The sequence below is a fragment of the Panthera tigris genome, chromosome C2 (genome assembly GCF_018350195.1).
Source record: "Panthera tigris isolate Pti1 chromosome C2, P.tigris_Pti1_mat1.1, whole genome shotgun sequence".
Classification (NCBI taxonomy): domain Eukaryota; kingdom Metazoa; phylum Chordata; class Mammalia; order Carnivora; family Felidae; genus Panthera; species Panthera tigris.
This window is the reverse complement of record NC_056668.1, coordinates 155,683,246-155,697,894: the sequence shown is the minus strand read 5'-3', so window position 1 is coordinate 155,697,894 and position 14,649 is coordinate 155,683,246. Positions and strand designations below refer to the sequence as shown.

At 38.7% G+C, this 14,649-nt stretch overlaps 1 protein-coding gene across 14 annotated transcripts in view; it reads left to right on the top strand.

Moving 5' to 3' along the window:
- The window catches only part of CLASP2 (cytoplasmic linker associated protein 2), a 180,412-nt gene that overhangs the window by 132,288 nt on the left and 33,475 nt on the right, over window positions 1-14,649 (top strand). For 6 of the 14 annotated variants that reach the window (XM_042957091.1, XM_042957087.1, XM_042957083.1 and 3 more), the window contains 3 exons: window positions 4,745-4,908; window positions 5,661-5,739; window positions 9,641-9,784. In XM_042957091.1, coding sequence (XP_042813025.1) covers window positions 4,745-4,908; window positions 5,661-5,739; window positions 9,641-9,784 — 387 coding nt within the window. Of the gene's footprint in view, window positions 1-461; window positions 465-4,744; window positions 4,909-5,660; window positions 5,740-5,865; window positions 5,917-9,640; window positions 9,785-14,649 lie in introns of all 14 variants that reach the window. The other 8 variants (XM_042957089.1, XM_042957086.1, XM_042957082.1 and 5 more) reach the window with 3 other exon arrangements.

The window sequence follows — 14,649 nt, the reverse complement described above, 5'->3', positions numbered from 1 at the left end:
GTTTTAAACCTTCACAGAAGTCACTTATGAACATACTGCTTCTGAAGAGGAAAAGAGAAACTCTAGATGCTGTGCTTTGGACATAAATGCTGGCACTCTTCAGAAACGGGGGGCGGGTGGCTGTTAGTCTTAGATTCTTTCTAGAAGTTGAGCCTCAAGGATATTAGGGTCTGGAAAAGAAGTTGGTTTTCTGGTTTTTGGTTTTAAATTTCTTTTGCAAGGAGGTGAGGGAGAAACACAGGAAAAATCACATACTCTTCTCTCATACTATTCATTTAACTCTTGTTTTAAAAACTACTTTGAGTTTATCACAAAACTTTGAAAAACATTTGTCACTTTTATTTTCTAAGTGTTTTTCTTCCATACAGGAACTTTGCATTGATGGCGACTAATTTGTGTGTTTTTCTTTTTTTTCTTTTTTTCTTTTTGCATGCTGTCCCCTGTGTTGGAACTCTCAATAGAGAGTAAGTTGGTTCAATATTTGTTGGAAACCTAACTTTACTGCATGACTGTGAAATTAACCCTTTTTCTCTATTTTCTCTCCCGAAGAGTTCATGCAGTGTTGGACCCTTTGCAATCCACGAAATGCTATTTGCAGTTATGCAAACTGTCATTCTGTTTGGAGATGTGCTTCTTAATCTACTAATTGATCTAATTTGATGATGTTCTTCTGTTCTGTATTTGATGACTGGCACACCTAAGACATAAGTGAGATTAAGAAAAGACCACCTCAACTGTAATAGCTCCAGTGGTCTAGTCGTTTTCTAGTAAATTACAGGTGTGAGATACGTGGAATTATAAATCGATTCCACTGAAGGTTGGTTCCATTGAATTATTCAAAAAAGTAATTCCCAAATTTTGCAATTACTAAAAAAATTAGTCCCAATCTCCCCATATATACTTTCTAATATTCTATAAATGTCATTCCATAAAAGCAAACAAAACAGTTTATGGTGCAGTGGGTCTCAAATTTCTTTTCTGAAATCAAATTTTTAACCCTAATATTAGCATATCTACTTTCCATTTTCTTCTTTAATTTTAGATAAGGTCATGGGAGGATATCAACATCTGGCAGTGAACTCTTTGTGATAAGGCAGCCACATAAGAAATTTTATGTGACATTCCCAATATATATTTTAGATAGATCGATCGATAGATCGATAGATAGATACAGGCGTGTATGTTGTCACTTAGTAAGTACCACTGATAGGATGTATTTTGAAAAACAATAGTAGAATTCTCTGTGTGGAGTACTGTAGATAACATGTCTACTTTTTTGTGCATCTGTACTCTCTCAAAAGAAATTTCTCCCCAGGAGACTCAGAGAAGTCTTCTTGAAGAAAATAGCAGTTCAGATCTTGTCAGGAACATAAACTTCGGCTATGGCAGCATGAGATGGTAGGGCCTCCTGGGAAGGACTGCCCTGAGTCCCGAGAAGTGGGAGATGTCAGGAAGTGTGTAGAAGAGAGAAAGAGGTTAACCTTGGCCGGGGTGAAGGGAAGATCCTGTGCATCTTCCCTTGCCAATGAGAACAGAGGGCTGGCTACCAATTACAGGGTAAATTTCCACTTAATAGAAGACCCTTATCCTTTAAGGAACTTTTCCTACACGTTAATTGAACAACGTTTTACTCAGTCCTCAGCCTCTGGTAAACTGTGAGCTTGGTTCTAATTGGTAATGCACAACTATACAAAGACAGAGGCTTCATTCTCGAGTGTTCTATGTTTCAAATGGGAAGATAATATAAATACAGAAAAAGCTAAATAGCACCATAGAGCTAGTCCCACAACAGCTTCCAAGAAGGAGAGATCAGTGGCTATATCCTCAAGTGGTCTGAGAAGCTCTTTGGCTGGGACGTGAGTGGTAAACTTTGTAGCGAGTCACATGCTGTGTATAAATAGAGGAAGTATGGTAGGAAATCAGGAGTGTGGTGAGATGTGCTCAGGAACAGTAGACCGTGTGTTGCCAGATAGTCTGAGATCAGTTTGGAGACTTAGAACCTTGTCTAAGCATTTGAGATGTTATTCTGCACACCGTTGTGTAGACAGTGGAGGGTTTTTTTTCTCTCAGAATGGTACCCGTCTGCAGGTGAGAAAGCAGGCACGCGTTGGCCTGCTGCCCGTCCTGTAGATAAAGTTGTATGGAGCACAGCTGTGCACGCTCATGTGCATACTGTCTGCAGCTGTGCTACAGTGGCAGAGTCGAGTAGTTGTGACAGACACCATATGGCCTACAAAGCCTAGAACGTGTACTCACCTGGCTTGTTCTAGAAATCCAGACCTGAGGTAGAAAGGCGTGGTGCCTAAAGTGATAGTGTGACGGACAGATTTGGAGAAGGCCTCAAGAGAACTGTTCTAGAGGTCATGGGGCCTAGTAGGCTAGATCAGAGAGGGTCTGTTAAGGTCACACTTTTGATGAAAAGAGAATCAGGAAGAAGACTAGCTCTTCGTCGCCACACATTTAGGATGGAGAAGCACAATGCCTGGCAAGTAGAATGAAAGAAAGACGGGAAAGAATGAGAGGAAAGCAGTGGAAGCTCCAGAATGGCCAAGCATACTAAGCTAGTGAAAAAGCTACTGCATTTCACGGTGAGAAGATGATTGGTGGGAGCGAAACTGAAGGGGAAATTCGTGAGACATTGTCTTCTGCAGCTGTAAGCAAGGGATTTAGATTGAGAATAAAAGAGTAAAGATAGTAGAGGGGAGAGAACAAGAATCCAGAATAGAAAGATTAGTCTTAAAGAGGAATAAAATTGGTTCTCCCTTGTAGAAACGATTATTAGAAGGGTGGCTGTAGAGGAAATCAAAGGGGGTGAGGGGATGTCAGTGGAGAATTTTATGTCGAGTGACAGTAAAGTGAATGAGGTAAGTTATCTCATAATAGAGTGGATGGAACACAGTGGGAAACCTAGCGACTTAGCTCTAAGTCCCGATCCAACCATTCACTAAGGAAGCCTTGGGCAAGTCATGTAATTTTCTGGTTCTCAGTTTCCTGAGAACCAGATAAAACGAGAGTTGACTTAGGCATTCTAATGTTAGCTTTGCTGTAGTGAAAGCTTAAAGTTGGAATCTTCAGGAAAAGAGGCAGGAGTTGAAACAAGATTAAAAGCGAATCAAAGAATTAGAGTGCTGTGCCTGGCAAAGCAGGTGGAAGGGGATGGGCCGGAAGCCCCAATGTGTAGTGTCTGCTGTAACTTCTGAGGTGTGCGTGCTCCCACCGTGGCCGATTTCAGGCTACCAGCCAGCTTACAAAATCCCTGTACACTGGGCAGTCAGCTTTCTAGGCGAGTACCCACTGACTCCGGCACAGCACTGGACCGATCTGCCAGGTACCAGTGAGAGTGAGTACTAAGTTCGATACATGCATTTTCTCTAGAGTGGGTTTAGTGGGGCTCCTCAACTTTATGCCAGACTCTGAGGAGACAGCCAGCAGCTACTCGAGTCAGTATATCTAAGAGAAGCCAGGTTTTGGGGGAAGTGGGTGGAAGTTAATGATTTTGCGCTGTACGGCCTGGGGATCGGACGGTGTTAGAAAATTTTAAGTAGTCATAGTTCCTGCTCTTATAATTAGAGTACATTTGAGCACAGAGCTAAGGTGTATTTCTTTCTAACTCGGGGTCAAATATGAAACCTTAGTTCTAATTCTGGTCAGGAAAATCCTTCATTTTCTAACATAAGAGAAAAAATGGGAGTTCGTGTATAACTGAATAACGAGAAGTCAATAATAAGACATATATTGAGCAAAACTCCTTAATTCCCAAATTAGCAAAGTTTTGAGATTATTAACTTTTTTAAACTATAGTCTTTATGGTCTGTTGTGATTATAAGTTGTCTCATAATATAATGCCTGACGTTGTCCTAAGAGTTTTTTTCTTTACCTGGAAATAAATTCTCCACTCTGGTGAATTTCTTGTAGAGATATACCTTAGTGTCAGTCATTCTTCGTAAGTATTTTAATGAGATGCATTACTTAAGAATATTAGCATTCCTTTCCTTAATTTTTTTTTTTATCTTATAAAGTTTTTTAAACTAGTAGATAAATACTGGAACCCAGTACAAAACCCATCGAAAGAAATGGAGACTAATAGCCATCTAGGATTTTTTTAGAAATCACTAAAATGAAGATGTAGAGTTGTGTCCTGAATTTATTTTATTTTAGGTACAGTTCTACTTATTCCAGATCAGTTAAAATTATGTTTGGGGAGGTTTTAATAAATAATAGATCTCATACCAAAAAAAATGAGTGACAACTGACCTATTGAGAAATGTAGGAGTCTCCAATTAGCCCAATATGTCAGGATGTTCTTATATTTTAAGGTAGCTGTCAGCATAGTCCCCCTCTGATTAACTCAGTGCCACTCCTTCAAAGAGCTGAGTCCTGGTGAGGCTATCAGTAGGTAGTTCCTTGCCCGAAATTTCAGATTACCGCGGATTTCGGTTGAACCAGATTGAGCTATGGCATCATTGACATCATTAGGTGTGCCAGCCATTGTGGCCAAAGTTTCTTTACCAAGTGATGCTGCATGGAATAGCTAATTGTTGAACTTCGGCAGAAGTTGGATAACATTTCAAACGTACTCTTGTATCACAGAGTCCAATGAAAAGCAAGAGAGATTGTTTTTCCGCTTGGCTGCCAATCGCTGTGCCTCTGATTCCTGTATTCCCTTTCTATTTCGGTTTTGAATGAAGCATAGAGGTCAATATTTCCTCCTTTTTCTCTCCCCTTCCCCATTTACCCACCGTAGGTATTCAGCATGTTCTTGGAGACTCTAGTGGATTTCATACAAGTCCACAAAGATGATCTTCAAGATTGGTTGTTTGTACTGCTGACTCAACTCTTAAAAAAAATGGGTGCTGATTTGCTGGGGTCTGTTCAGGCAAAAGTTCAGAAAGCCCTTGATGTTACAAGGTAATAGTTTCTTCATCTATTTCCAGTTTATTCAGTAGTAATCAGGAGTGTTTAGTTTCTCTGTTTCAATTTCTGAGTCCTTTCAGTCCATTTATGCTACATGGGCTTCATTTGAAAATTATTAATCATGCTCGTTCACATGATATATTTAATGCAACAATGGTCCTTAAATCAAACACTGCCTTTCTTATCTAAAACTGTCATGAACATTAGTTGAGTAACTCAAGGTCGTATTTTATCTTACTTAAGATATTCAAAATAGAGTTCAAGATCTTATTCAATCTAATGTAAAAAAAAAAAAATATTTCCTAAATTTAAAAAGAATGTTTTGTTATGCATTTAAACATTCAGCATCTTTCTTCAGATGATGTTGAACCAGTGATCTGTTTCTACTTTCTTGTGTAGATAGATTGTTGAGGTGAGTCTAAGAATTCAGATACTAGGTCTAGGGAGCCAGTTCTGATCATGTCAACTTGCAGAATGTTCTGTTTACATGCACAGTTGAAGCAAGATAGACGGTTATTGCTGTAGTGTTGGTTTTTAAGCCCCTTTGGGCATAGATTCAGATGTTCAGATTGTTCTGGGAACAGCTTGTGTGCCTCCCGACATAGACGGTATACCGCTCACAGACACTGCTTTGTGCGTGCTCTTTGAGTGACGTGATGTTTTGGTAGTAAGCATAGTTTTCTGTTTAGTTTGCTAAACGTTTACTTGATTAATTTTTGTTCTGCTTTGTTCTTTCCTTATTTCAGAGAATCTTTTCCAAATGATCTTCAATTCAATATTCTAATGAGATTTACAGTTGATCAGACCCAAACACCAAGCTTGAAGGTAAAAATTTGCAGTCTTTCGAAGACATTGTAAGGAATTAAAGCGTTTTGTTAATAATGTTGACGTTTATATTTCTGTCTAATAAGAAGCTGTTCCATCAGTGGATTTTGTTTTATAAACTTTCAGACACTCAAGCCAGCGCTTCGGGACCAGCTTCACTCTTTTTGGAGCTCCAAGGTTTTTTTGTTTTTGTTTTAATCTGCATTATTTCTTTTCTTGACTCTCTTTAAAAACGCTGCCGTGTTTCAGAGAATGTTTGTGTGCATCTGTTTTCAACTACTAACCTCTGTAAGCCTCACTTTAAGCATGCACAGATTTTGTTTCAAATGTGGCTCAAATGCCAGACTGTCTCTGGGAGAAGCTTCCTGGGGATCTCCATTTAGAAGGCAGCACAAGTATGGCCATCTAACTCTAAGCTGGTAACGCAGACTCGTTCTATAAAGTCCTCTCTCATCTTATGTTTGTGATTTCCCAGTTGTTTTTTTAAGTGTAGAAGTTCGAATAGGCATTTTGGGCAAACTGTCAGTTTTGCCTATGTATTTATTCTAGTAAACAAAAAATTTTAAGTTTAATCTCCCTGCTGTTCTCCAGTTCTCTTTAACTGAAACGATAACTTTTTTCTTCTTTGTGCAATGTGATATTTCGAATGTGTGCATAAAATTTAGAGTCGGGGTTAACTTTCTCAATTGCTTTTAGCACACATTTTCTAGTTAACTTATGTGAAAACGAGGTGGATTCCAATTTGTGACTTAAACATAAAAGAAAAAATAATAAAGAGACCCCTAAATTCTTTAGTAGGGATGTTTTCTTAGTTTTATTAAATGAGATTAAAGTCAGGGAAATAACAAGCATATGTGCATTTAAAAGCCTTACGTTTTTCTGCTCTCTTCTGCACGAAATATATTTCTACAAGCATTGTTGCCAATGATCAATTTTCCTTTAAGTTTCTGAATATGATTTTGCCTTAAAATTCACAATTATGTTTGTTACCAGGGTTGACTTAGACTCGACATAATGTTAATTTCTCAGAGCTGCTTTATGAAAGGGATTCTATCTGTTTTGATTTTAAAACGTGACCTACAGGAGAATAATTTACTTGATATTATTGATAAATATGTTTTGAATTCATTCTCTGTTCTAGCCATTGTGCAAGGCACTCCTAGGAATATAAAACTTACAATTTCTTATCATTATTATAATGCATGATAAACTGTAGTAAGGATTATGATTTAGGTACCAGGGAGTAGGCACTCAAGTGCTGTAGAAAATATACGTAGAGATTTTTCATGGGGCCGCGGAAAGGGAGGTCTAAACCGTTAGCTTAAGAAATAAGGGTCATAGGGGAGTTCGGGGAGAGAATGAAGTTGCTAAATGCCTAAAGAAAAACAGTGGGAAACAAGACTAATTAAAATTTGCTTTCCTATTGGGAAACATAGTGGGTACTGGAGTTACAGACTAAATCTGTAAAAGCCATTATCTATATGGCTTTTATATCTTATGTTATATATACATGTATTATAGATTATATACACACACGTATGCAGGCAACGTTGTAGGGGAAAATCACTCTAAAACTCCTAAACTGATACTTGAAGATAACAAGGAAAAGTTAAATTGGAGCCATACCTTAGGCCAAAAATAAAAGTAACTTTAAATTGGGTGACAGATTAAGATTAAAACACTGAACAGGTTATAGAAAAAACAGGTTATACACAAACAACTTGTGTATGAGGTCTATAAAATTCTTTATTGATAAAAAATGATGGATCTTTCAGATAAAAGAGAAGATTTATTTCTCACAGTCACGTGGTTAAATGTCAGAAAAGAAGCAATAGAATAGGGGGAAATAGCAATACAGAGTGATTCTGAGTAATATTAAAAAGAATGATTTTGGTGATCTTTTTCTGGGTTTCACAGGTATGTTGTAAAGTTAAACACACTTGAGCAGCTAGATTATTTTTCCTTCTCTGAATGCATGTTTGTGTTATTAAAATTCCAGACTGTGTATATAAACTCGTGAAATATCCTACTTAAATCTAAACCTTCAACTGATTATTATGTGTGTATTGTGGTTATTTTGCCTAGTAGGATTATAAACGCACCTACTCTGTGAAGCCCTTTTAAAGCTTACGTGTCTCTGTAAATTGCTGAGACACTGCACTAGTTGAATCTCACGTAGAACAAATAAATATATTCAGTTATTGGTGGTAGCAAGTTGAAAACGACGACATTGATGTTCATTCTTTGATTCACTGTAGTTGCTGTTCAGTTATTCACACTGAGAGGTGACACGGCTTTGGGAATCCAGAATATTAAGTGCTACTGTACTTTATCGGGCTTGCTACTGCAAAATCAATCATAAGCCTCTTTCCCTCTCCACTGTACATCTTACCTGGACAGATGACGGATTAACTCTCAAATTTTTTCTCAATACATCTAAAAGTTATAGTTACTTCTTAAAATGTATTCATTTTGAGGCGTGCCTGAGTGGCTCAGTCCGTTGAGCATCTGACTTCAGTTCCTGTCACGATCTTGAGGTTTGTGAGTTCGAGCCCTGCATCAGGCTCACTGCTGTCGGCTCAGAGCCCGCTTCAGATCCTCTATCCGCCCCCCCCCCCCCCCGCCCCCACCGCCTCTCTTTCTGCCCCTCCCCTGTTCACACTTGCACGTGCTCTCTCTCTCTCTCTCAAAAATGAATAAACATATTTAAAACGTTTTAAAACTTTAATCATTTTGAAATGAAGAATGTAATCTGATCCCCCCCCCCTTTTTTAAACTGGAAGCCAAAGGGGGAAAATGTGCAAGAGTCAGAACCTTATATTAACACTTTGCTTCCTTTACATAAAACTTGGCACAGTACCTCCCGAAGACCTTATTTGGGTTTAGGGAGACAAGTAACATCTTAAGATCAATAACAAGGGGAGACAGAACATTGAAAACCTGATTATCTTCGTCTTTGGCAGTATTTTTTCAATGTTGCTGTTTTAATCATACACGCCTTCCTTTATCTAAGTCAGCAAGTGGGTGTTTAGTATGTTGCTCTACGTAACACCTGATCTATCCAGCTGTGCGGTTTGCCAGCTGCCACTTCTAAACCGCACTAGCAGAGTCTTTCAGAGTCCTTGTCTAGAACCGCTAGGGTGTTAGAAGATGTGACGTCTCGAAGTTTTTCTCAGCCGGTGCTTCTGCCCTCGCATCCCCGAGAGAACGGCGGTAATTGAACAGCGGCTCACTAAGGATGACAAAGGCTGAGCCTACAAAGAAGCATGTACGCTCTGCCCCACCTGATTTTGAAGCCTGCATTTGGCCACACCCCCACCTGTACCAGGCACCCAAACCTCAGGAATTACAAAGAGATGTTGTCTTTGCTCCAGCGGTCCTTGTGTAAAACTTCTTTGTGACACTTCTCTTGAAAGGTGGTTCTGGATCTCATGGGGTGAACGTTACTGTATGTTTGGCAGAAAAACCTGTATTGCCCACCTTGATTACTTACTTGGTTTATGATACCTTATTTCCAGAATACTTTGGTTCATTTCCCCAAAAGCCAAATTACACTTAATTTATAAAGACTGGCTCCCAGGGAAATGTAGACAAGAGTCAGCTGTAAGCTCTGAAGGCCGACTCAAGGAGAAGGGTATAATCTTGTCAAGAGAGTCTTCAGCATTTCAGACACAGGGAATGAAACACCTGGGATTTAAAAGTTCTGCTATATGTGAAAACAAAAATCCACATTTCCATGTATTTGTGCCTCAGGTATGTAGGTGGTTATGTAATTTCTTTTTTGTTATTGACGTTTCGTTTCGTATTGGTTGGAAAAATAATCGCCTGATTGCTTTTGAAGTGTAGTCAGTATCCCTCAGTGACCGTCTGGTTGTCCTCTCTCATTTGCTTACCTCTGCAGGTGAAGGTTGCTATCCTTAAATACATAGAAACTCTGGCCAAGCAGATGGATCCAGGAGATTTTATAAATTCCAGTGAAACTCGCCTGGCAGTGTCGCGGGTCATCACTTGGACAACAGAACCCAAAAGTTCTGATGTTCGGAAGGTATGTTTTAACGTAAGATTTAGAAGGTAAATTAGAAAAACAAGTCAGTCATTTTGGATTGCCAACAAAGGGAATTAATATTTCTGGACGTTACCAGTTAGTATTGATTTATTTACTTGGTGATATGAAGACTTGTTTTTTTAATCTTCTCTTTTAAATGATTTAAAATTTTATCCAGTTAATAGGAGTATAGTTTTCAAACTTAGAATAAGAAACCGACTCTCATTGCCACAGTCCTCCCAACCTCTAATCTTGTAACCATTCAAAATACAGTTGGCCCTCTTTGGTATCCAAAATACATAAAGAACTACAGAACTCAACATCTAAAAACAAATAGTCCAGTTTTCAAAATGAGCAGAAGACATGAACAGACATTTCTCTAAAGAAGACATACAGATGGCAGGCAAACACATGGAAAGATGCTCAACATCACTCATTATCAAGGAAATGCAAATCAAAACCACAGTGAGTTGTCGCTTTACATCTGTCAGAATGGCTAAAATCAAAAACACAGGAGACAATAAGCATTAGTGGGGATGTAGAGACTAAAGAACCCTCTTGCTTGGCTGGTGGGAATGCAAATTGGTGCAGCCACTCTGGGAGACAGTATGGAGGCTCCTCAAATAATTAAAAATAGAACAACTACCCTGTGACCTAGGAATTGCGCTGTTAGGTATTTACCCCAAAAATACAAGAACACTAATTCAAAGGGATACATTTACCCCCATGTTTATAGCAGCATGATTTACAATAGTCAAAGTACGGAAGCAGCCCAAGTGTCCACCAATTGATGAATGGATAAGAGGTAGCATATACATGTACAGTGGAATATCATTCAGCCATAAAAAAAGAATGAAATCTTGCCGTTTGCAACAACATGGATAGAGCCAGAAAATACAATGCTTCGCAAAATAAGTCAGAGAAGGGCAAATACCATATGATCCCACTCATGTGGAACTTCAGAAACAAAACAAAGGTGGAAAAAAAAGAGACAAGCCAAGAAACACCCTTTTTTTTGTTTTTTTTAACGTTTGTTTATTGTTGAGAGAAAGAAAAAGAGCATGAGCTCTGAGAGGGGCAGAGAAAGAGGGAGACACAGAATCTGAAGCAGGCTCCAGGCTCCGAGCTGTCAGCACAGAGCCCGACGTGGGGCTCGAACTCACAAACCGCGAGATCATGAGTTGGAGTCAGACGCTCAACTGACTGAGCCACCCAGGCACCCCAAACAGACTCTTAACTGTAGAAAAAAACTGAGAGGGATGGGGGAAATACAGAAGGGTGATTAAAGAGTACACGTATCATGATCAAAAAAATAAATAAAGTGAATAAAAACAAAAAAATACAGTGCACCCTTGAACAACACAGATTTGAACTGTGCCAGTCCACTTACATGCAGATTTTTTTTTATAGCGTAGTTCTGTGAATGTATTTTCTCTTCCTTATGATTTTCTTAATAACATCTTTTCTCTAGCTTACTTTATTAAAAGAATACAGTATATAATACATATAACATACAAAAGGTATGTTAATCAGCTGTTTATATTGCCATTAAGGTTTCTGGTAAACAGTAGGCTATTAGTAATTAAGTTTAGGGGGAATCAACTTATAAAAAGTGCAGAGTTGACTGCACAGGGTTGGTGTCCCTAACCGCTGCATTGTTCAAGGGTCAACTGTAGTCCAAATGTTTCTACTTGGATGTACCAGTGTATTTCAGATAAGAATTTACAGTGTTTCCTGATTTACTCATTTTGGGCATGATCTATTGATCTGTTGACAAATCTAGCCATGAGTAGCTTTCTATCTACCTTTGTACATAAGAACTTAGCTTAACCCATACCATTCCCACATCTTTCCGTGTATCTTTCCCCATAATTTTCAGAATACGTATGAATCAGATATTGGTAATCAATAGAATCAATTTACCTTTTGACTGTGGAAGAATTCACTCCTATACCAAGTGGTTTGTCGCTTCCTTCTTTTCTTATAAGAGTTTTGTCGTGGTGTAAATAATTTGCCTTGTTTTTCATTTGCCTGGGTTTTTTTTAATGTTTATCTGTTCATATTTTCGCCATCTCTGCAACATGCTTATGGCTAACATTTTCCATGTGCTCAAAGACGTAAATTATTTATTTATTTATTCCATGGGGAGCCCCTTCTTAGACCTTTTGTTCTTCTCGCCATCCTCCTGAGACTTCGTCTTCACCCGTCATCTCTTGCATCCTGCATGTAGCATGTGCACTCTCTTCCTTTGTGAATCATTATCTTCAATATTTACTACAAAGAAGAGTATGGAGTATACATCTTTTGACCTTTATTTCTAATGGTGAACACTTTACCCAACAGAAGCAGAATATTACCTTCTTCTCAAATGTACATGGAACATTCTCCAGGATAAGACCACATGCTAGGTGATAAACCTCAGTAGCTTTCTCAAAAGGATGAAAATAATACAGAGAATGTTCTCTCACCACAATGGAATGAAACTAGAAATTAGTAACACAGAAGTGTGGAGGGCTCACGAATTTGTGGAAATTAGAGAACTTCTAAATCACCAGTGGATCAAAGAAGAACTCAAAAGGGAAATTAGAAAAATACAGTGAAGTGAATGCAAATGAAGACATGATATACCAGAACTTACAGGATGCAGCTATAGCAGTGCTTAGAGGGAAATTTATAAGTGTTAATGCCTATTATAAAAAAGAAGAAAGATCTTAAATTAGAAAGCTTAACTGCTACCTATGACATGGGAAAAAGAACAAACCCTAAAGTAAACAGGAAGACATAAGATTAAAGCACAAATTAACAAAATACAAAAACGATAATCAGTGAAACTAAAAGCTGGTTTTTTGAAAGATCAACAAAATTGGCAAACTTTTAACTAGATTGACAAAGAAGAAAAGAGACTTAAATTACTAGAATTCGAAATGAAAGAACAAGTAAAGAGATTGACTTAGTAATCAAAAAAGAACCCACAGAGAGAAGCCCAGGCTCAAATGGCTTCACTGGTGAATTCCAGCAAACATTAATACCAGTTCTTTAGAAACTCTTTCAAAAAACAGAAGAAAGAACACTTTCCAACTCATTCTATGAGGGCAGTTTTACCTTGATACCAAAACCAGACAAAGATGCCACACACACACACACACACACACACACACACACACACACACACAAAAGCCTACAGGCCAGTATCTCTTACAAATATGGATGCGTTTAATCCTTGACAAAATATTAGCAAACTAAATCGTGCAGCATAGAATTACACACCACGCACAAGTAAATGGGATTTATCCCGGGAATGCTGGGTTAAATTAACATCTGAAAGTATGTTAATGTAATACACCCTGTCAGTCACAAGACAAGACATGTGATCACATCAATAGAAAAGGCATCTGGTGGTGTCCCTGGGTGGCTCAGGTGGTGGCGCATGGGATTCTCCACCTCATGGTTGTAAGTTTGAGCCTCATGTTGGGTGTAGAGATGACTTAAAAATAAATCTGGGAAAAAAAGAAAAAGACAACTGGCAAAACCTTAACATCCTTTCATGATTTAACCCCCCCAAAAAACAAAACCAAAAAAACCTGATAATGGAAGAGAACTTTCTCAACCCAAGAGAGGGTACCTGCAAGTATCCACAGCTAAAATCATACTTAATGGTAAAAGACTGGATGCTTCCTCTTTGAAATTAGGAGGAAGACAGGATGTCTGCTCTTAGCATTTCTATTCACCATATACTCTGCAATTCAGTATATACTATGTGTTACACTCTGGTCTAAGTGTGCAGTACCCTTATGTCTAAAAATACGTACAACTCAGCAATTTCTATTTCTATTCAACTGGGGGTTCTAGCTATGACAGGAAAAAATAAATGAAAGGCATCCTTGGCAAGTGACATATTGGATAAAGGGTTAGTGTCCCAAAATCTATGAAGAACTTACCAAACTCAACACCCCCCAAAAAATTATCCAGTCAAGAAATGGGCAGAAGATATGAATAAACACTTTTCCAGAGAAGACATCCAGATGGCTAACAGACACATGAAAAATGCTCAACGTCACTCATCATCAGGGAAATATAAATCAAAATCACAATGAGGTACCACCTCACACCTGTCAGAATGGCTGAAATTAACAACTCAGGAAACAACAGATGTTGGCGAGGATGTGGAGAAAGGGGAACCGTCTAGGCTCTGTTGGTGGGAATGCAAAGTGGTGCAGCCACTCTGAAAAACAGTATGGAGGTTCCTCGGGAAATTAAAAATAGAACCACCCTGTGACCCAGCAATTGCACTACCGGGACTTTATCTAAAGGATACAAAAATGCTGATTTGGAGCACCTGGGTGTCTCAGTTGGTTAAGCGTCTGACTTCAGCTCAGGTCATGATCTGGTTTGTGGGTTTGAGCCCCACATCAGGCTCTGTGTGACAGCTCAGAGGCTGGAGCCTGCTTCAGATTCTGTCTCCCTGTCTCTCTGCCCCTCCCCCGCTCACACTCAGTCTCTGTCTCAAAAACAAACACTAAAAAAGTACTGATTGAAAGGGGCACCCCCAATGTTTATACCAGCACTATCAATAATAACCAAATCACGGAAACAGCCCAAATGTCCATTGACTGTTGAATGGATACACACACACAAGCATACACATACATAAACACAATGGAATATTACTCAGCAGTGAAAAAGAATGAAGTCTTGCCATTTGCAACAATGTGGATAAACATTGTTGCAAATGGCAACTAGAGGGTATTATGCTGCGTGAAATCAGAAAGCCAGATTTATGATTTCACTCATGTGGAATTTGAGAAACTCAACAGATGAACATAGGGGAAAGGAGGGAAAAATAAGATAAAAACAGAGGAGGCAAA